This window comes from Hydra vulgaris, chromosome 06, assembly GCF_038396675.1.
Source record: "Hydra vulgaris chromosome 06, alternate assembly HydraT2T_AEP".
In the NCBI taxonomy this organism is placed as follows: domain Eukaryota; kingdom Metazoa; phylum Cnidaria; class Hydrozoa; order Anthoathecata; family Hydridae; genus Hydra; species Hydra vulgaris.
This window is the reverse complement of record NC_088925.1, coordinates 46855001-46872395: the sequence shown is the minus strand read 5'-3', so window position 1 is coordinate 46872395 and position 17395 is coordinate 46855001. Positions and strand designations below refer to the sequence as shown.

General features: G+C 26.8%; 1 protein-coding gene across 8 annotated transcripts in view; it reads left to right on the top strand.

Annotated features, from left to right (window-relative positions):
• Positions 1 to 17395, top strand: part of LOC136081913 (probable basic-leucine zipper transcription factor G) — a 46133-nt gene that overhangs the window by 25919 nt on the left and 2819 nt on the right. For 4 of the 8 annotated variants that reach the window (XM_065800323.1, XM_065800320.1, XM_065800327.1 and 1 more), the window contains 2 exons: positions 3944 to 4054; positions 8284 to 8674. In XM_065800323.1, coding sequence (XP_065656395.1) covers positions 3944 to 4054; positions 8284 to 8674 — 502 coding nt within the window. Of the gene's footprint in view, positions 1 to 1483; positions 1504 to 3943; positions 4055 to 8283; positions 8675 to 9626; positions 9720 to 17395 lie in introns of those variants that run through there. The other 4 variants (XM_065800324.1, XM_065800321.1, XM_065800322.1 and 1 more) reach the window with 2 other exon arrangements.

The following is a 17395-nucleotide window of genomic DNA, read 5'->3' as shown; positions in this document are numbered from 1 at the left end:
TGCCTGCAATGATAATCAATAGTCCGGTATAAAAGTTTTTTTTTAGTATTTTACCTTGGGTCAAAATACTGAAGAAAAAAAGTTTAAACATTTGACTACTAAAATATGTCTAATAAGAAAAGATTTATTAAAAAGTAAATTAATTTACTAATTAAATTAAAGATGTATTGTCATTTTTGTTGTAGTCAATATCTGTATTGTATTGATTGTTTTTGTCAATCTTAAGATAACAAAGGTGAAGCAAAAATGTTGAAAGCCAAAACTACAAAGAAACATTTTATATATAAAAAAATGTTATATTGTTTTCTCTCGATCTTCAATCAAATTTAATTTAGTTGTATGTTGTTAATGTTTTCAACACTTTTCATTATACAAAGACTTTTTTCTTTTAGAAAAAAAGAATTTCCACTTGCATCATTAATTGCGTTCTAATAATGATTTTTCATGTGCATCTTATTAATGTTTTTTATTTTGTTAATTTTGTTTTACAAAGTTGAAAAAAAATTTATTTTACTAATGAAAATTAAAAGAGACTCAGTGTTATTAATGATTCAACTGCACATTCACATGATTTAAAATGTGACTATAAGGTTTAAAAAATGATAGAATAGCATTTGGTAATGAAAGAGAATATATTTTCAAAACTCATTATACATAGGGAAGAAAAGTGCTTCAAAATGCAACAACAATGTTTAAAAAAACAGTACAGTCGCACTTCGAGCTATTTGCTTGTCCGCTTCTTTTAATTAAGTTCGGTAAAATTATATAACGCACTGTAGTGTACTCATTGTTAAGCGAAGTGTATACTAATTTAAATGCTTTTTAAAGTTTTTTAAATAATCGCAAGGAATAAAATCTATATAGATTAAAATATAGTTTTATTAATAAACACACATTTGTAAGTAACAAACTGTCTAGTCGTCCTGCCGGGCTATTGACAGGCATTTTTTCAGTCGCCCTTGGAGAAAACCAATCGTCCCGTGACACTGGACAACCATGAGAGTACACCCTGAAGTGCGAAGCAGTTACTGGCATAAGTACAAATTGACATAAATACATTGAATAAAATTGCAAATAATAATTTAAGCGCAAATTAGCATTTTGCACTTATGCTAATTCACATATATGTCGATTTGCACTTATGTCAGTTTTTGCAATTGCTTTGCATTTATGTCAGTACTTGTGCTAATTCGCAGTTATGCCAACATTTGGAAATTCTTTGACGCACTTATGCCAGTTTTTGCAAATGCTTTGCAGTTGTGCCAGTTCACACTTATGCCAATTTGCACTTTTACCATTGTTTGTAAATTCTTTTGGATCACTTATGCCAGTATGCACTTGTGCCAGTTTTTGCAACTGCTACGCACTAATGCCAGTTTGCACTTGAGCAAGTTCGCATTTATGCCAGTTTGCACTTACTTCATTCACACATGAAATCTGCGCTTACTCAGTCATCCCGCTAAATATGATTTTAATAATTCATTAATTTGAAAAATGTTTTAAGTAATTAATCATAATTTTTTTAAATCGCAAATTAATTGCAATTTTTATTGGAATATATATTTTTCAGTATTTATTATTTTGTTCTCCTTAACTTAAGACAATGTATAAAAGATTTGTCTTCTATTAAAAGATTTGTCTTGTCTTCTATTAATATATATTTTTATACTAATTTTTCTTATTTTAAAAGTAGTGGTAGTAGTAGTATTTAAAACTGTAGCTGTGTTAACAGCGAGTGAGTTAAAAACTCACTTTGACAGCTTTTGACAATCTAAAAATATACAAAAATTTACTAAAGATTATTTTTTTATCGATTTTCCTTCTATGTACTGTCAAACTGATTTTTCTAGGAACATTTGTTTCAAAATAATATTCTGTCAAACATTGTTCACGTAAACATGTAGATGTAAAAATGATAAATAGATGATCTTTTAAGTCACAAATGATATGGAGCATTAATTACTCAAAGTCTCAAAGTATTAATTGTAAAATTGGGATGATGGCCTTAAGACAATCATCCATTTACTTTAGTTGAGGATATTAGTTTTATTAACTATATGCATTATTTAGAGCCCAGATCATGCAAAGTAATATTTATACAATTGAAACATTTTTGATATTAGGGTAAAGAAACATGCATTTATGGTGGTCCAGCTCCCACTATGGTCCCCTAGTTATGCCAGGGAACCAGAGGATTCCAGAATAATATTCAAGTTTTGTTTTAGTAGCTTATTAGGTTTATACATTGACATATACACCCTCAATGTGATATATGCATAGGTTTACCAGATGTCCGGCTTTTATATTAGAGAATACAGTGCCGAAGCATTAAAAATAAAAATTTTTACTGTGTTCTCCTTTGTAATATATGTTGAAATAAAATAAAGTAAAATATAATTCCTCACTCCTCACTCTAATATATGTTGAAATAAAATAAAGTAAAATATAATTTTTTATTTTTCATACTATTTTCATTTTTTTAACAAAGGTTTTAAATAGTTTTGATTCCAGGGTGGGTTAAACCATCACCACCACATACATCCACAAACTCTAAGAAACATCTTTGATATTTGCTGGTGTTTTGGAATAAAATAGCAACAACTTTTAGTATAAAAAAAAACTACAAATTTAATTTAAAAAAGTCTTATAGAAAATATGCATTTTTAGGTGGTAAGATGATTGTGGTTCAATGCTCCCTCCAGCCCACTTTGCCTACTTTTAATACTAATTTAATAGTATTTAGATAGGAATAGACAGTTATAACAATTTAAGTAAAAAAAGCAAACTAAATTTAGACTACAGTTTCTTCAACATATCCATACTAAAATCTTGTTACTAAAAACCTCAGAACTGTGAGTAGAATTGTTTAATTTTGATAATTTTTCCACCATTAAAATTTTGTAAATTTTTTTTTTAAGAAATTATTTTAAAATATTTAATATTTTATGTCACATACCTAAGTATTCAGAAAAGTTTAAAATATGTTTTTTAAATACTATCTACTGATTTATCATTTATTAAGTTAGAAATAAATTTGAAAGTTAAATTTATAAAAAGATAATTTTAGGTGCATAATAAGTTCTATGTAAATATGTGAAATAAGTAAGTAAAAATGAAATAAATTTAAAAGTCAAAAAAATAAATAATATAAAAAATAGACTTCTTTAAATTATTATTTTATAAACCAATTAATTAATAATTGAATATTTTAATTTATTTAATTTTTTAAACCAATTAATAATTTGAATTACCAATTTAGAAATTTAAATTGGGTATTCGAATTGTAACATTCCACAAAATGTGTACCATATATTATTAATAATTCAACAAAAAGAGAATCTTTATTTAATTGATTTTATATATTTAAAGGGCATAATGATTATGAGATGATTTCGTTTTTCTGGTCTTTCTTTCTTTGCTGAACAATAATGCCCTTTTTTTTTTTTTACTCAATAATATAACTAACGCCTTAAGGTTTATTTTAATAATATAAAAATTGCTTATGATAACTTTTAAAAATTAATGTAAAGTTTTTTCAAATATAATTTATTACATGTATTGTTTGTAGAAGTTGAAGCAATTTAAAAAATTGTTTCGAATGAAGGAAAACAAGAATATTGATAATCCTAATAAAAAATATTTATTTTGAACATTTATAAATATTCTCACTGTTTCTATCACTATGGCTTTTGGTGAAAGAATTTTATCAATGCTGACATTTTTTAAAATCTACATTAAACATTTTCCCATTATTTAAATCCCATGAATTCATGAATTTTTGTTTAATTGACAAGATACATCTTATCTGCTTTTGTGTTATTATAAGTTATAATATAAATAATTGTTATGCATTTAAACATTAATTTATGTTTTTATTTTTATAAGTTGTGTAAAATTGAAAGGCTGCATTGCATTCCTTTGACTTGTAATTATTAATATTTAGTTTATTGGTTGTATCAACCTTGGATTAATGACAAAATGTGTCGCCGGGAAAATGAAAAAACATGGTTTTTTATTTTATTTGAACACTTCAAAGGAAACTTTTCTTTTTAAAGTAAGTATTTTAAATTTTTTTTTAATAACAGAATTGTTATGAGTTAAAATTTGCCAAAATTTCCCCTACCTTCCCAATTATTTTCTTAACTAAGTCTTTATTTTTACTTTAAAAGTGTTCAAAGCATTGGCCTACTCTTGGTTTTAAATTGTTGGCTCAATGTTGGCTGAACAAACTGCTACAGTTTGTGTCACATAGGCATAAATTGTTTTATACTATGTTGACCTTACATTAGTGCACAGTTGGTGTAAAGTTGTAAAGGTGATGATGGCCTAACAAAATGTTAAGGTTGGTGTTGTGTTGGCATATGATCAGGTGTTAATTGAGGTTAAGTTGGTATTGCTTATACTCAATGTTTTTGGCAATATATTGGCCCACTTCTTACTGTTATGTTGTAGGCGCAACATTAGTCGAACCAAGTGCTACCAAGCTAGCACTCTGTTGAAAACATGCTGGCCCAACATCAAAACAACGCTTTAAACATTCGGTAGACATTTTTCCAACAAATTGCTTTAGCTGGTACAGTTAGAAATGCATTTTAATGATATTTTACATAGTTGGTCTACATTGGTGCAATGTTGGTAAAATGTTGTAGGCGCTAAAATGGCTCCTCATTAAGCAAACAATGCAATTGTCATTTTAACTAGTTTGTAAAAAAATGGTTGCGTTGCATGTCTCAGCAAGAATACTATGTAGGGTCAATGTTGGAATAATGTTAGCATAAGACAGCCAATGTTTTTTTAATGTTGGCTTAATATAGTGTGTTGACTGGGATGATTTAATACTCATCAAACCAATGTTGGTATCATAACAGGTTTTACAGGTTGGCGCTATGTTGGCACATTTTTGGTATTGAATTGTAAGAATTACATAAGCCCAACGAAGTGCTATGCTTGGAGTCATGCTGGCATATGAGTTGCTGGTTGTTGTCATAATAGTTGGCAGTTAAGTGGTGCAATGGCGAATGTTACATATTTTTTATATGGTACTGAATATTTTAAGTTAATGAAATTCTAATGAATATTTGGGTTTCTAGTAAAACGTTATTTATTTTTGGAATTATAATACATTTTACATTTTACAACGCAACCTCTCTTCTCTTCCCTTGATCATGATCTTTTGCAAAGCAAAGCCATGCTTTAATGGCACACGCAATGTCAGCATCCATACCACAGCATGTTGACAGATTATGTCGAACAGCATCTATATAAAATCAAATATTTGTTAGGTGGTGATAAACTGGTTTACTTTCATTTCATATTCATTTAGCTTAGTTTTTCAAACATCTCCTAATCTCGTAATCTAAAAAAGAATTAAAATTTTAGTAAGAGTAAATCTACAGTAAGATTAAATAATGATCATTTAACACAGGGGATGGTAACCTATTTTAAGTAGAGAGCCATTTTTCTTTAAATAATTAAAAAAAAAAAAAACCTTACCACAATTATTTTATGATATTCAATAACATTTAAAAATTAAACTTGGACAGGTTAAAGAGCCTTTTTTATCCATAGTTTAGATTAAAATACAGCATGCAGCTCACAAGCCTAAAGTTTCCAACCCTTAGTTTAACACAAAAAAAGTGTACTAAAAAGTGCTTTTTCTTTCCAATTACAAGCAACTGCAATGTTGTTTGTCATCAACCTCTTCATTATATTTTTTGTTGATTCAGAAACATTTGTTCCACCACACTGACCCAAAAAAATAGTCTAAGAAAATTAAAAATAAAAGCTCTTTAAATATAAATGTAAAATCTTTAACAAAAAAATATTATTTACTATGTATTAAATTTAAAGTAATTTAAACCAAAATATTTAGTGAACCAAAATATTACAGCAAATACATTATCTTACAATCTTTCTTTGCATTTCATTGTCAAGACAATCTGTTTTAATTTTTTTTTAACTGTTCCATTGATGAAACAGGCAGCCCAAAAACATCAAAACTTGTTTCTATAATGACACGCTGCTATTGACCTAATAATTGTTGCCTTGTTTGATCTCCTCTAATAATATCAATTGCCAATGATCATTCACTAAATTTAAAGAAAAGTAAAACAGGTTTTTTTACTTTTTAACAAAATACATAAAACAACAGTAGATTTATTAAATTGAGGCCTACTTTGAATTTCTATGCACAATTGTTAAATTATACAATTGTTAAATTATACAATTTTCAAATACAGTAAATATATATATATATATATATATATATATATATATATATATATATATATATATATATATATATATATATATATATATATATATATATATGTATATAATAGCATATAAAAAGCTAACTTACAAAACACAAACTCATTTACTTGAGTTTATACAATACGCATAAGGCAATTTTCAACTGCCTAATTATAAAAGTAATGAGACACTAAATTAAAAAAATAAAATTTCTTTTAGTTTAGTGTCTCCTTACTTTTATAATTGACCTCTTGCCCCTATCTCATAAACGTCATTTGCAGACCTTGTCTCCCCCATCCGAGTGTACCAACTACGAGCGTACTTTGTGAGCGTACCAACAAATTAATACGATTAAATATCTCAAAAATCCTAAAGTTTCTTACTGCGAACTTGCTGAAGGGTTCACAAATACGCCTGGTAACGTTAGTGTTAGTAGATGGACTGTACCAAGATGCCTAAATTAGAAAGACTTAGATTGCTATGTTGCTGCTCGAAAACTACTTTTGTGTGTCTCAGATTGCCTAAAAAGATTAAAGTGGTGTAGAGAAAGACTTCACTGGTCTGTAGAGGACTGGGCCAAAGTTATTTCTAGCGACAAATCCAATTTTGAGGTGGTAAATTGCAAGTCAAGATTAATCATCAATAGTCTAGCTGGTGAAAAGTTCAAAGAGTGTTTTTGTGTACCAAGTGTATCCTTGGCAGAGGTGGATCAGTTGGAATATGGGGATGCTTCTCCCATAAAGGAACAGGATCGTACAAAATTTATAATGGCAGAATTAACCAGTACAACTACAAAGAGACTCTCGAAAGTAAACTTTTGCCGATAGCCATAAGACGACAACAATGGATTTTTCAGCACGATGGCTCTAGGCTCACACTGCAATCTTGGTTAAAGAGTGGCTTGATTGGAAAAACATTGCTGTCGTGCCTTGGCCAGCTCGTTCTCCAGATCTCAATCCCATTGAGAACATTTAAGCTTGGATAGACAAGAGATTGTTCAAAGAGAGCATAGCCAGTGTTGTGCAATTGCAGCGGGCATTAGAAAAGCTTTGGAAAGAATTTCCCGGTGAATTATACATCCAACTAGTTAAATCTATGCCTAGACATGTTGCTATATGTGTGAAAGACATGTTGCTATATGTGTGAAGAGGTGGGATTTGAACCACAGACATTCCGTGTATGATGTAAATGCCTTATCCAAATAAGCTTATCGTGCATATACTTGAGACACAAATAAATATAATAAAAAAAGTTATACATAAAAGTATATGCATGCATTACATAAGTTGTTTTCATATAAGGACAATTTTTACTTTTTACATTAAAATTATTCAAACATATTTTACAAACAGATAGCAATTTATGTTTTTGCTCTACTCTTTAAACATAATTTTTAATGTTGACTTAAAACTATTTTTTTTTTTTTTTTTTTTTTGCTTTGTCTTATCCAATAGCAACCACTCTAAACAAACAAGAAAAAAAACAGTACACAAATTATTAAATTTTTAATTTTTTTCTATTTATTTAAATAGAATAAATATTATTTTAATTTCCTATTTAGTTAGTTTCGCCTTTATTTTTGAAACTTTTTTCTACAACGCCTAATATAAAAAAACTTGTTAATGGCTGTGACCAAGTTGTCAAAAATAAAATACTTGCGCATGGGCATACAAGATGAAAAACCACACACTTATCCTGGGAAGGCTTGTGTACATATATATATATATATATATATATATATATATATATATATATATATATATATATATATATATATATATATATACCATAAACTAAGTTATCACAAAACGATAAAAATTTTCAGCCCAAATATTTTTTTTTTAATTATTTTTTGTTATGGTATAATAAATTACTATATGAAGTATATTCAGGAATCTGATACATTGCAACAATAAAAAAAATATCATGTACAACATTGTGTAAATTGTATATAATTCTCCACCTAACCATTAGTTTTTCCTCCACAACTAAATTATTATTATTTTATTATAAAATTGTTTTTATGTTTAGGTCCAGTCTAATGAGCAACGACATAGATGGTTTAAAGCCATTAATGAATCAGCTGCCAAGTCTAACAAAATAGATAGCCAAAGCAATGAATTGACACATCAAAATCTATCATTTATACAAACTAACCCAACAGTTGATACAAATTTATATGTAACAGATGAAAAAAATGTTGAATCTAATGAAACTAATGAAACTGATGTTGAATCTAAAGTTTCTTCACCAATACAAGTTAATAGTTCAGTGAACTCAAAGCCATTAAATATAATAAATGTTTTGCCATATAATGAAGAAACAAACAATAAAAATACAAATAATGCATCATTCAATACTATTGAAGAAAATGTTATTCCAAATAACACAATGCTTAATAATTTATCAAGTAAAAATAATCGTAAGTTCCTTTTTCTTTACAATAAATATCATAATATTACAATAAATATTACAATAAATATTACAATAAATATTACAATAAATATTACAATAAATATTACAATAAATATTACAACAAATATTACAATAAATATTACAATAAAGATCATAATATTACAATTAACATTACAATAAAGATCATAATATTAGTTTCTAGTAAATTTTCTATGTATATAATAATCAAACTAGTTTCTAGTAAATTTTCTATGTATATAATAATCAAACTAGTTTATAGTAAATTTTCTATGTATAACAGGGCGGTGCTAAAAACAACTTTTTTTGAAAATGTCTGCTGACACCCCCTAAATGTGTTTTATATAATAAAATAATACTGGGTTTGAAAACTTTTTGAATAAAAAATATTTTTAGAGGTGCCACAAGATTCTTAAACATCAAACAGGTCCCTAATATTATCAAAAAAAGTTCAAAAATATGAATCATTTTATAATAAATTATTATTTTAGATTTTAATGAACAGAAAATGACATTTTTTAACTAAAAACGAAAAATTGGATATTTAACAAAATTTTTCAATTATAATTGTTTTTATCAATGTTTTTTTATAAGATTTTATAATTGTTTTTATCAATGTTTTTTTATAAAATTTTTATAAAACTTTATATTTTTGAAATTTTTATATAATTACGCTTCATTTGAGACCCAGCATAACATACTTTTGAAAAACTTTTTTTTTGATAATATTAGAAACCTGTTTGATGTTTAAGGGTCTTGTGACACCCCTAAAAATATTTTTTATTTAAAAATTTTTCAAATATAAAATATACAAATTTTGCATATATTAAATTTGTTTGAATATTATCTGTGGGTTTTAAACTAACTTTTTATCTTTCTTATAACTAATTGTTTTTTTAACTAATTTTAACTAATTGTTAACATATTTTTCTTACTTCTAGCTAAGAACAAATTTGAGGTTGTTAATTTCATTGCTCCTGTCGATCAAATATATATGCATAACATTTTTATTGCCAATGAATATTTTTGCTGAGGTGTGTTTATATTACGATTTATTATTAATTATAATTTATTACTAAACTTAGTTACACAAATAAAAAGGTAAGCAGGTACTAAACAGGTATTAAACAGGTATTAAACAGGAAAGCATAATTTTAAGGTCTAGCATTAGAGTTACATAACCAAGGAACAAAAGTTACCAACAAACATTATATTTTTAGTTCAATACTGATCCAAAAATAAAGCATTATTTTTTTTCAAAATATTGTAGGCCTAGTATTTCTAATAATATTACTGAAGTTTTGTGTGTTGTTTTGCTATTTATTTAAATTTTTAAGATCTTTAAAAACTAATAGTGTAACTAGGCTCTGTGATTATACAACTTGACAAATTGAAATCATTGTGTTGATAATTTCTGCATCTATATACAACAATCCTGATAAAAAGTTTCTATATAAACAATTATGGTTCCTTCTGACTGTTCCTGTCACAGTGGCTTCAGGAGAAAGAATTTTTTCAACTTTTCAAAATCTACATGCAATCATTGATGAGTCATTAGCAGTTACAATTATATTTATCATTTGAAATCAATTAAGAGTTAACTATTAATAGAATAAAACAAACTTCTTGCTAATTTTACCAAAGCAAAATTTATTTGTGAGAACAATTGGTTTAATTTCAAAATTTATTTAATTAAGAACAATTTCATTTTTCGATTATTCTTTAATAATATAAATACAACTTTCTGTTTTGATTATTTCGGTGTATTTTTGAATAATCCACTAGTGGGGTTTAATTATTCTAATTGTTGTTCCACTAGTTGTTCAATTTGGGCCCTGATCATTACTTGCTGCCTTGGGCTTTTTATGCTCTAATGTTAGACTTAATCGCAATATAATCACAGCATAATGGTTTATTTACAATTTATATACCGAACATATTTCAATATTAACATAATGTTTTAAGATTCAAATTTTTTTAATTTTAATTTCTGAAGTATACAGTAGTGTGCAAAAGTTAGGCAATTTTAATAAAATACCGCTAATATTTAAAAATTAAAGTTAAACTTCAAATATTTATTTTATTTTTTGTATTACTTGTAAGTTGTGATAAATTTGATAAAATAACCTATATAACAATGTTGATATAAATGTTGAAAACCATTATAAAATAACCAATGCTAAAATAACAATTTTATATGATTTTATTATTTGATATGATTTAAAAGAACTGATAAAAACAGTAATCCTCAGGTAAGTGAAGGTTAATCATTGAGCTAAAGCAGATTCACCTATCTAATAAATATATTGCGTCCCTGTTGGAAGTACTCCAATTAACTATATCTTGACTTTTTTCGAAAAAGAAAAAATCAATTAGTAACATTAAGCTGGAACCAAAGTCGAGAAAACTGCTAAACGTGCACTCCACCATACACAAAAGAGAATGGGAAGAGCAATAAAACCGAACCCATTTAAGTCATCACAGGCATTGCGACAAAGTGTTCCTAAACTGCACAATTTTTCCAGGTCTTCAAGTCATACATTGAATAAAAATCTTGATTTACCAGCTGTCAAACCTTTTAAAAATCGGAGTACACCCTGCCATTCTGCCAAACGTGTTATGGTTCGGTTGCTGAGCATTAATATTGAAACATTTGTATGTCATCCGAATTCCACAGTTTTAACTCCTAGTGTAAATCTTTGGCATGTAGTGAAAACCAGAGTTGCCCTTGCAAGAGCAACAACAATTGTTGCACTTAAAGATGCAATAAAACATGTCTGGTTGCAAGAGATAACTCCAAAATTGTAACAAAATTTGTGCAATTCAGTGCCAAAGAGGGTCTCTAAATTCTTCAAATTAAATGGTTACCTATTAAAATATTCACAGTTGTCATCTTTATTGATACATATTTCTTGTGTTTCAAGTGTATATAGTTAATCAACCATAAAATAAAGTTACATATGGTTAAATAAAGCTAAATAAAGTTACATATGGTTAAATAAAGTTAAATAAAGTTACATATGGTTAAATAAAGTTACATATGTTAAATAAAGTTACATATGGTTAAATAAAGTTAAATAAAGTTACATATGGAATAGTTGACTATTACTCATTTTATTTAATATAAAATACAATAAAATTGCTAAACTTTTGCACTCCACTGCATGTATGTGTATATATATATATGTGTGTATATATATATATATATATATATATATATATATATATATATATATATATATATATATATATATATATATATATATATATATATATATATATATACATGTATATATATATATATATGTATATATATATATATATGTATATATATATATATATGTATATATATATATGTATATTTAAACATATATATGTACATATATATATATAGATATATATAGATATATATATATATATATACTATATATATATATATATATATATATATATATATATATATATATATATATATATATATATATATATATATATAGATATATATAGATATATATATACATATATATATATATATATATATATATATATATATAAATATATATATATATATATATATATATATATATATATATATATATATATATATATATGTATTATATATATATATATATATATATATATATATATATATATATATATATATATATATATATATATATATATATATATATATATATATATAGATATATATAGATATATATAGATATATATATACATATATATATATATATATAAATATATATATATATATATATATATATATATATATATGTATAATAAATATATTTCACTTGAAATACTCACAAGCAACCTATTTTTCTTAAAAATAACTACATGAATTTGATAAATTTGCAACTTCCATGCATTATCATACATGGACTGCATTTAAGCAATTGCTGTGACTCAATGGTACATATGGCGATCCGGTAACTTTTTAGAAATTTTCACTAATATTTAAAATACTATTTTAAAAAGTATACTGCAGAAACTTATAATTTTTGAGGAATTAAAGTTTATTTATCTAGTAGGGAAGAGTGGGGTACCATGACACACTTTTGCTGTTTGCTCCATAACAATTTTTTCAATACGTTTTTTTTTAAGCAATTGGTTTAATTTGTTGTATAAATTTATACCAACAACATAAAATTTCTAAATTACAAAAATATAACAGGTTGAACTTGTGAGACTAGTTAAAGTAAAATTAGAAATCTGTTTCAAAACATAGCTCTATTAGTAACTGTTTCACTATATGAAAGTGGTTGTCACAACTCTAAAGATGCCTCCACAATTACAATGTTTCATGGTGCCCAACTCTCTCCTAACTAAAATTTAACATTACTAATGAATACCATTCTTTGTATTTTAAAATAGGTTAGAATTAAATGAGAGTAATATGGTGATTGCCAATTTTATTATTTTTAAAAATAATAGATAAAACATATACGAGTTTTTGTGTGTGATATTTAGGAAATGCTCTATCATTGTTTCCCATAAGGTTTCCAACCTTGATATATTAAAAAAAAGTTTTATGATTGAATTGCTTATTGAGTCCCTTTAATAGGTGCAAAGGTCATTTTTTTTGCCCTTAATACTAAAAAACTGTGGAGAGCATTCCTATTATGCAAATTAGTTGTTTTTTCTATGTATTACCTAGTTGAAGGAAATATAAATACAATGTTAAGCTTAATTTGTTATATTATTTAATCCAAAAAAAAAATGCCTTTTTTGCATCATATTATTTTTGGCCCATAATACAGCATATCTTTGGCCCATATATCATATTTTATGTTTTTTCAATTATATTTTATATACACACATTTATACACGTAGATAAACATGCATAGTACATTTAGTTTGTATAAATAATTACTTTTAAGATTTTGCAAATAAATTTTGTGAATATTTCTATTTGTTTTATTTTGTGAAAAGTTATTTTATATTTATTTCTAAAATTTACGATTTTCAATATTTTTTATAAAATTTAGTTTTTTAATTTTTTACTTTGGTTTCTATTTATATTTTATATTAATTAACATAAAAAAAGTTACATTGTAACTAAAACCATCAAAAAAGAACTAATTGCCATCAAAAAAAGGTGCTTACTTAAGAAAAGAATGTATTTTTTATAAAAAAAGCAAATTTTTATAGAACAGGCATCAAAAAAAAAAGGCGATGCTTTCTCAGAATGAGGTATTTTTTACAGTAAAAGTTAGGGAAAATCTTTCAGGTTATAAACTTTTTAATTTTTGTAGTTAATAAGGTACTCCCAGAAGTCCTTATGGTTTTATCGCAGAGCACCCGCGGAATAGGATTTAACTTAGAAGTTTAGGCCTCCTTCCTTACCCATGTCATTTTATTGGACTAAAGACAATATCAAATCTTGAACCATTTGGTTCTGAGCCAGAACTCTAAACACTGCACCAGATTTTCTATTTATATTTAAAAAACTTGAATCTAAAACAGTTTTAAAATTTTAAGTATTTTAACTGGTTCCATTTCAATATTATTTTAACTGGTTTCATCTCAAAATTCATTCGCGTATCTATGTCTTTCACAGATTGACTGCTGTGTAATAAGGTTTGAGTTTGAAATCCATCCTACATTTCTTAAATTACCGTTCTCAACCTGTTTAACAAGGTTCATGATTTCAAGTTTAAAGAGAGAAATTTCCAATAGTATAAAAACAACTCCATTTTGACCTGCACTACCCAAAGATGAGTCTTGGGCTTAAGTTGAGTTCTATTGATAACAAAGAGATTGAAAAATCAATCATGTATATAAAATAAACAAACATTAAATATAAAAACTAAAAAGGTTTATAATATAAACAATAATAAATAAGAGCTTAAAATGCTTGAATTTTATGCATCAAATCCAGAATGTTAAGAAAAGTTTTTTTTTTATGGATGCCTGATTATCAGGTGTTATTTGAATTTAAAGCAAAGGTGTAACCTGATGATGAACAGTGTAAACTAAGATAGCCTTGGCCTGTATTTAGTGCCAGACTTTTGGCAAAAGTAACATTTTTTCTGAAATATTCCCTTTGCCATAAATCTCTTTCTAGCCGATATTTCTAGTTTGTCCAATTTTGAGATGAAAAAAAGATATAACATTTTTCATGGTGGTATTTTAATCTGGGTAGTTTATGAGGGCTGCTATTGTTACTCCATATCTGAAAACATTTTTACGTTATTTGATTTTGGGAATCACTTTGGTTTACGTTTTTATTAAAATGTTTTTCAAAATTACAATTGTGACAATGCAAAGAAGCTCAACCATACTCCTCCAAGCTCCACTTATAATTCACTAAAGTTAATTTTTTTTTAATTCTAAACCATGCAAAGCCAAGAGTACAAAAGCTTAATACTCTAGTTAAAACATGGGATATAAATGAATATACCGAGAATTCAATCAATGTTTTTGGTGAGCATTTATTAAAATCGTTTTATTTTTACTTTGAAAATTTTTTTCAACTTGGGTCTCGTATTCTTAACACATTCACGTGAAATGCTTCATGAAATACTGCTACTCATATCACTAATACTAATTCCTTATACAAGTAGCAGTATTCCTAAAGCAACAGCTTTGTCCTTAAATTTTTAAAGTATAAATGACTGCAGTAAGAGGAGGAAAGCTCGTAAAAGTTTTTTTTTGAAACACTGTTTTTGTTAAAAAATCTCAATTTATTTCACAAAATTATGAAATTTAAAAAGTAATATTACTTGATAAGAATTCATTAATAAATCCAATAAATCATGCAATGAAGGAACAAATCGAATATCATTTTCAAATATTTTAAAAAGTATGTAAACAAAATACAAATATAATCTATACTTCCTTCAATTCATACTAAAAGGAGAAAAATGTGATTTGAACACATTCAGAGAACTCATGGAGTGGTTTAATCATGAAAATAATAAATTTATTATAAATATCAAAGTTGGGGAATCTTATGAAAGGCAATCATAGTTGATATATATATATATGTATGTATGTAGTAAAGGACCGGGGCTATGGCCGGGACTAAATTTGATAACACATAGCCGCAACCAGGGCCAGGTTTATGACCAGGGCTGCATAAATATTGATAGATCCTATAAAAATGTTATTTTTAATCAAAATTTATGATATGAGTTATAATTAAAAACAATACTTTTATAGGATCTATCAATTTTAATGCAGCCCCGGCCGGGTTAATGACCAGGGCTGCATTAATATTAATAGATTCTATAAAAGTATTGTTTTTTATTATAACTCATATCATAAATTTTAATTAAAAATAACATTTTTATAGAATCTATCAATATTTATGCAGCCCTGGTCATAAACCTGGCCCCGGTCGTGGCTATGTGTTATCAAACCTAGCCCCGGCCATAGCCCGGATCGTTTACTATATGTATGTATGTATGTATGTATATATATATATATATATATATATATATATATATATATATATATATATGTATATATATATATATATATATATATATATATATATATATATATATATACATACAGGGTGCATCAGCTATTTGAGAACATGTTTTTAATTTTTTATAAATGATAAAAAGTCAAACAGAAAATATTTTAAATCAAAATCAATTATATAAATAAATATAAGATAAACTATTGTTTAATAATTTCATTCAATGAAATCCCCCTCTGCTTCAATAACAGCTTCGATTCGAAACTTAAACCGACTGCAAGCATGCTTGAGATGGCCCTCATCTATGTTGTCCATTACTCAGACAATGGATTCTTTCAAAGAATCTTTGGTGTTTGGGGATGTTTATTAACATCTCTCTCAACAACGCCCCACACATAATAATCCAATGGATTCAGGTCTGGAGAGTTTGGAAGCCACAAGTTTGGAGTGATCTGATCATAAAAATGGTCCGCCAACCATTCCTGAGTGTTTTGAGCTTTATGTGCTGGTGCAGAGTCTTGTTGAAATATGTAGGGCCTTCCATTTCTTACTCTATCGATCCGAGGCTTAACAACAGTGCCGAAGACTTCATTGTAAACAGCAGAAGTGACTCTTAGTCCTTGCAGAAAGAAGTGTGGTGGCATCACATGTCCTTTGTTGCTAACAACCCCCAAAACCATAACAGTTGTAGAAAATTTTGTATGCATGACTGTTGGAACTTTTCAAGGGTCATCGCACAGCCATTTGTCATTTCTTTTGTTTACTTTTTGATCTTGATCAAATTTTTTCTCATCTGAAAAAAACCAAAGCATGTCTTGCTCAGCAGGATATTTCAGTTTGTTTAACAGCCTCTTGGACCTTATGAAACGATTTGCTTTGGTGGTCTCGGACATAAACTGATCTCTCCTCATCACATAAGACTTGTAGCGAAGATTTTCATGAACAGTCCTTCGAATTGTGGCTTCTGAAACACCCAGGTCTTTTGCGATGGACCTCATTGACTTTTGGGGGCTCTCGTCACAATATTCTGAACTTAATAAATAAATTCAGGTGTTCTAATCGTGTCTGACCGTTGCTCATGCTTTTTACGTTTAGCAGCTTGATTACAATCATTTTCTTCTAACTCCTTGCGAACTTTAAGAACAAAAGATTGGGTGACTTTAAGAAATTGTGCAATTTGTAAATCGCTTTGCTCTGTCTTTAATGCTACAATTATATATTTACATATACAAATACATATACATATATACATACGTATAATTT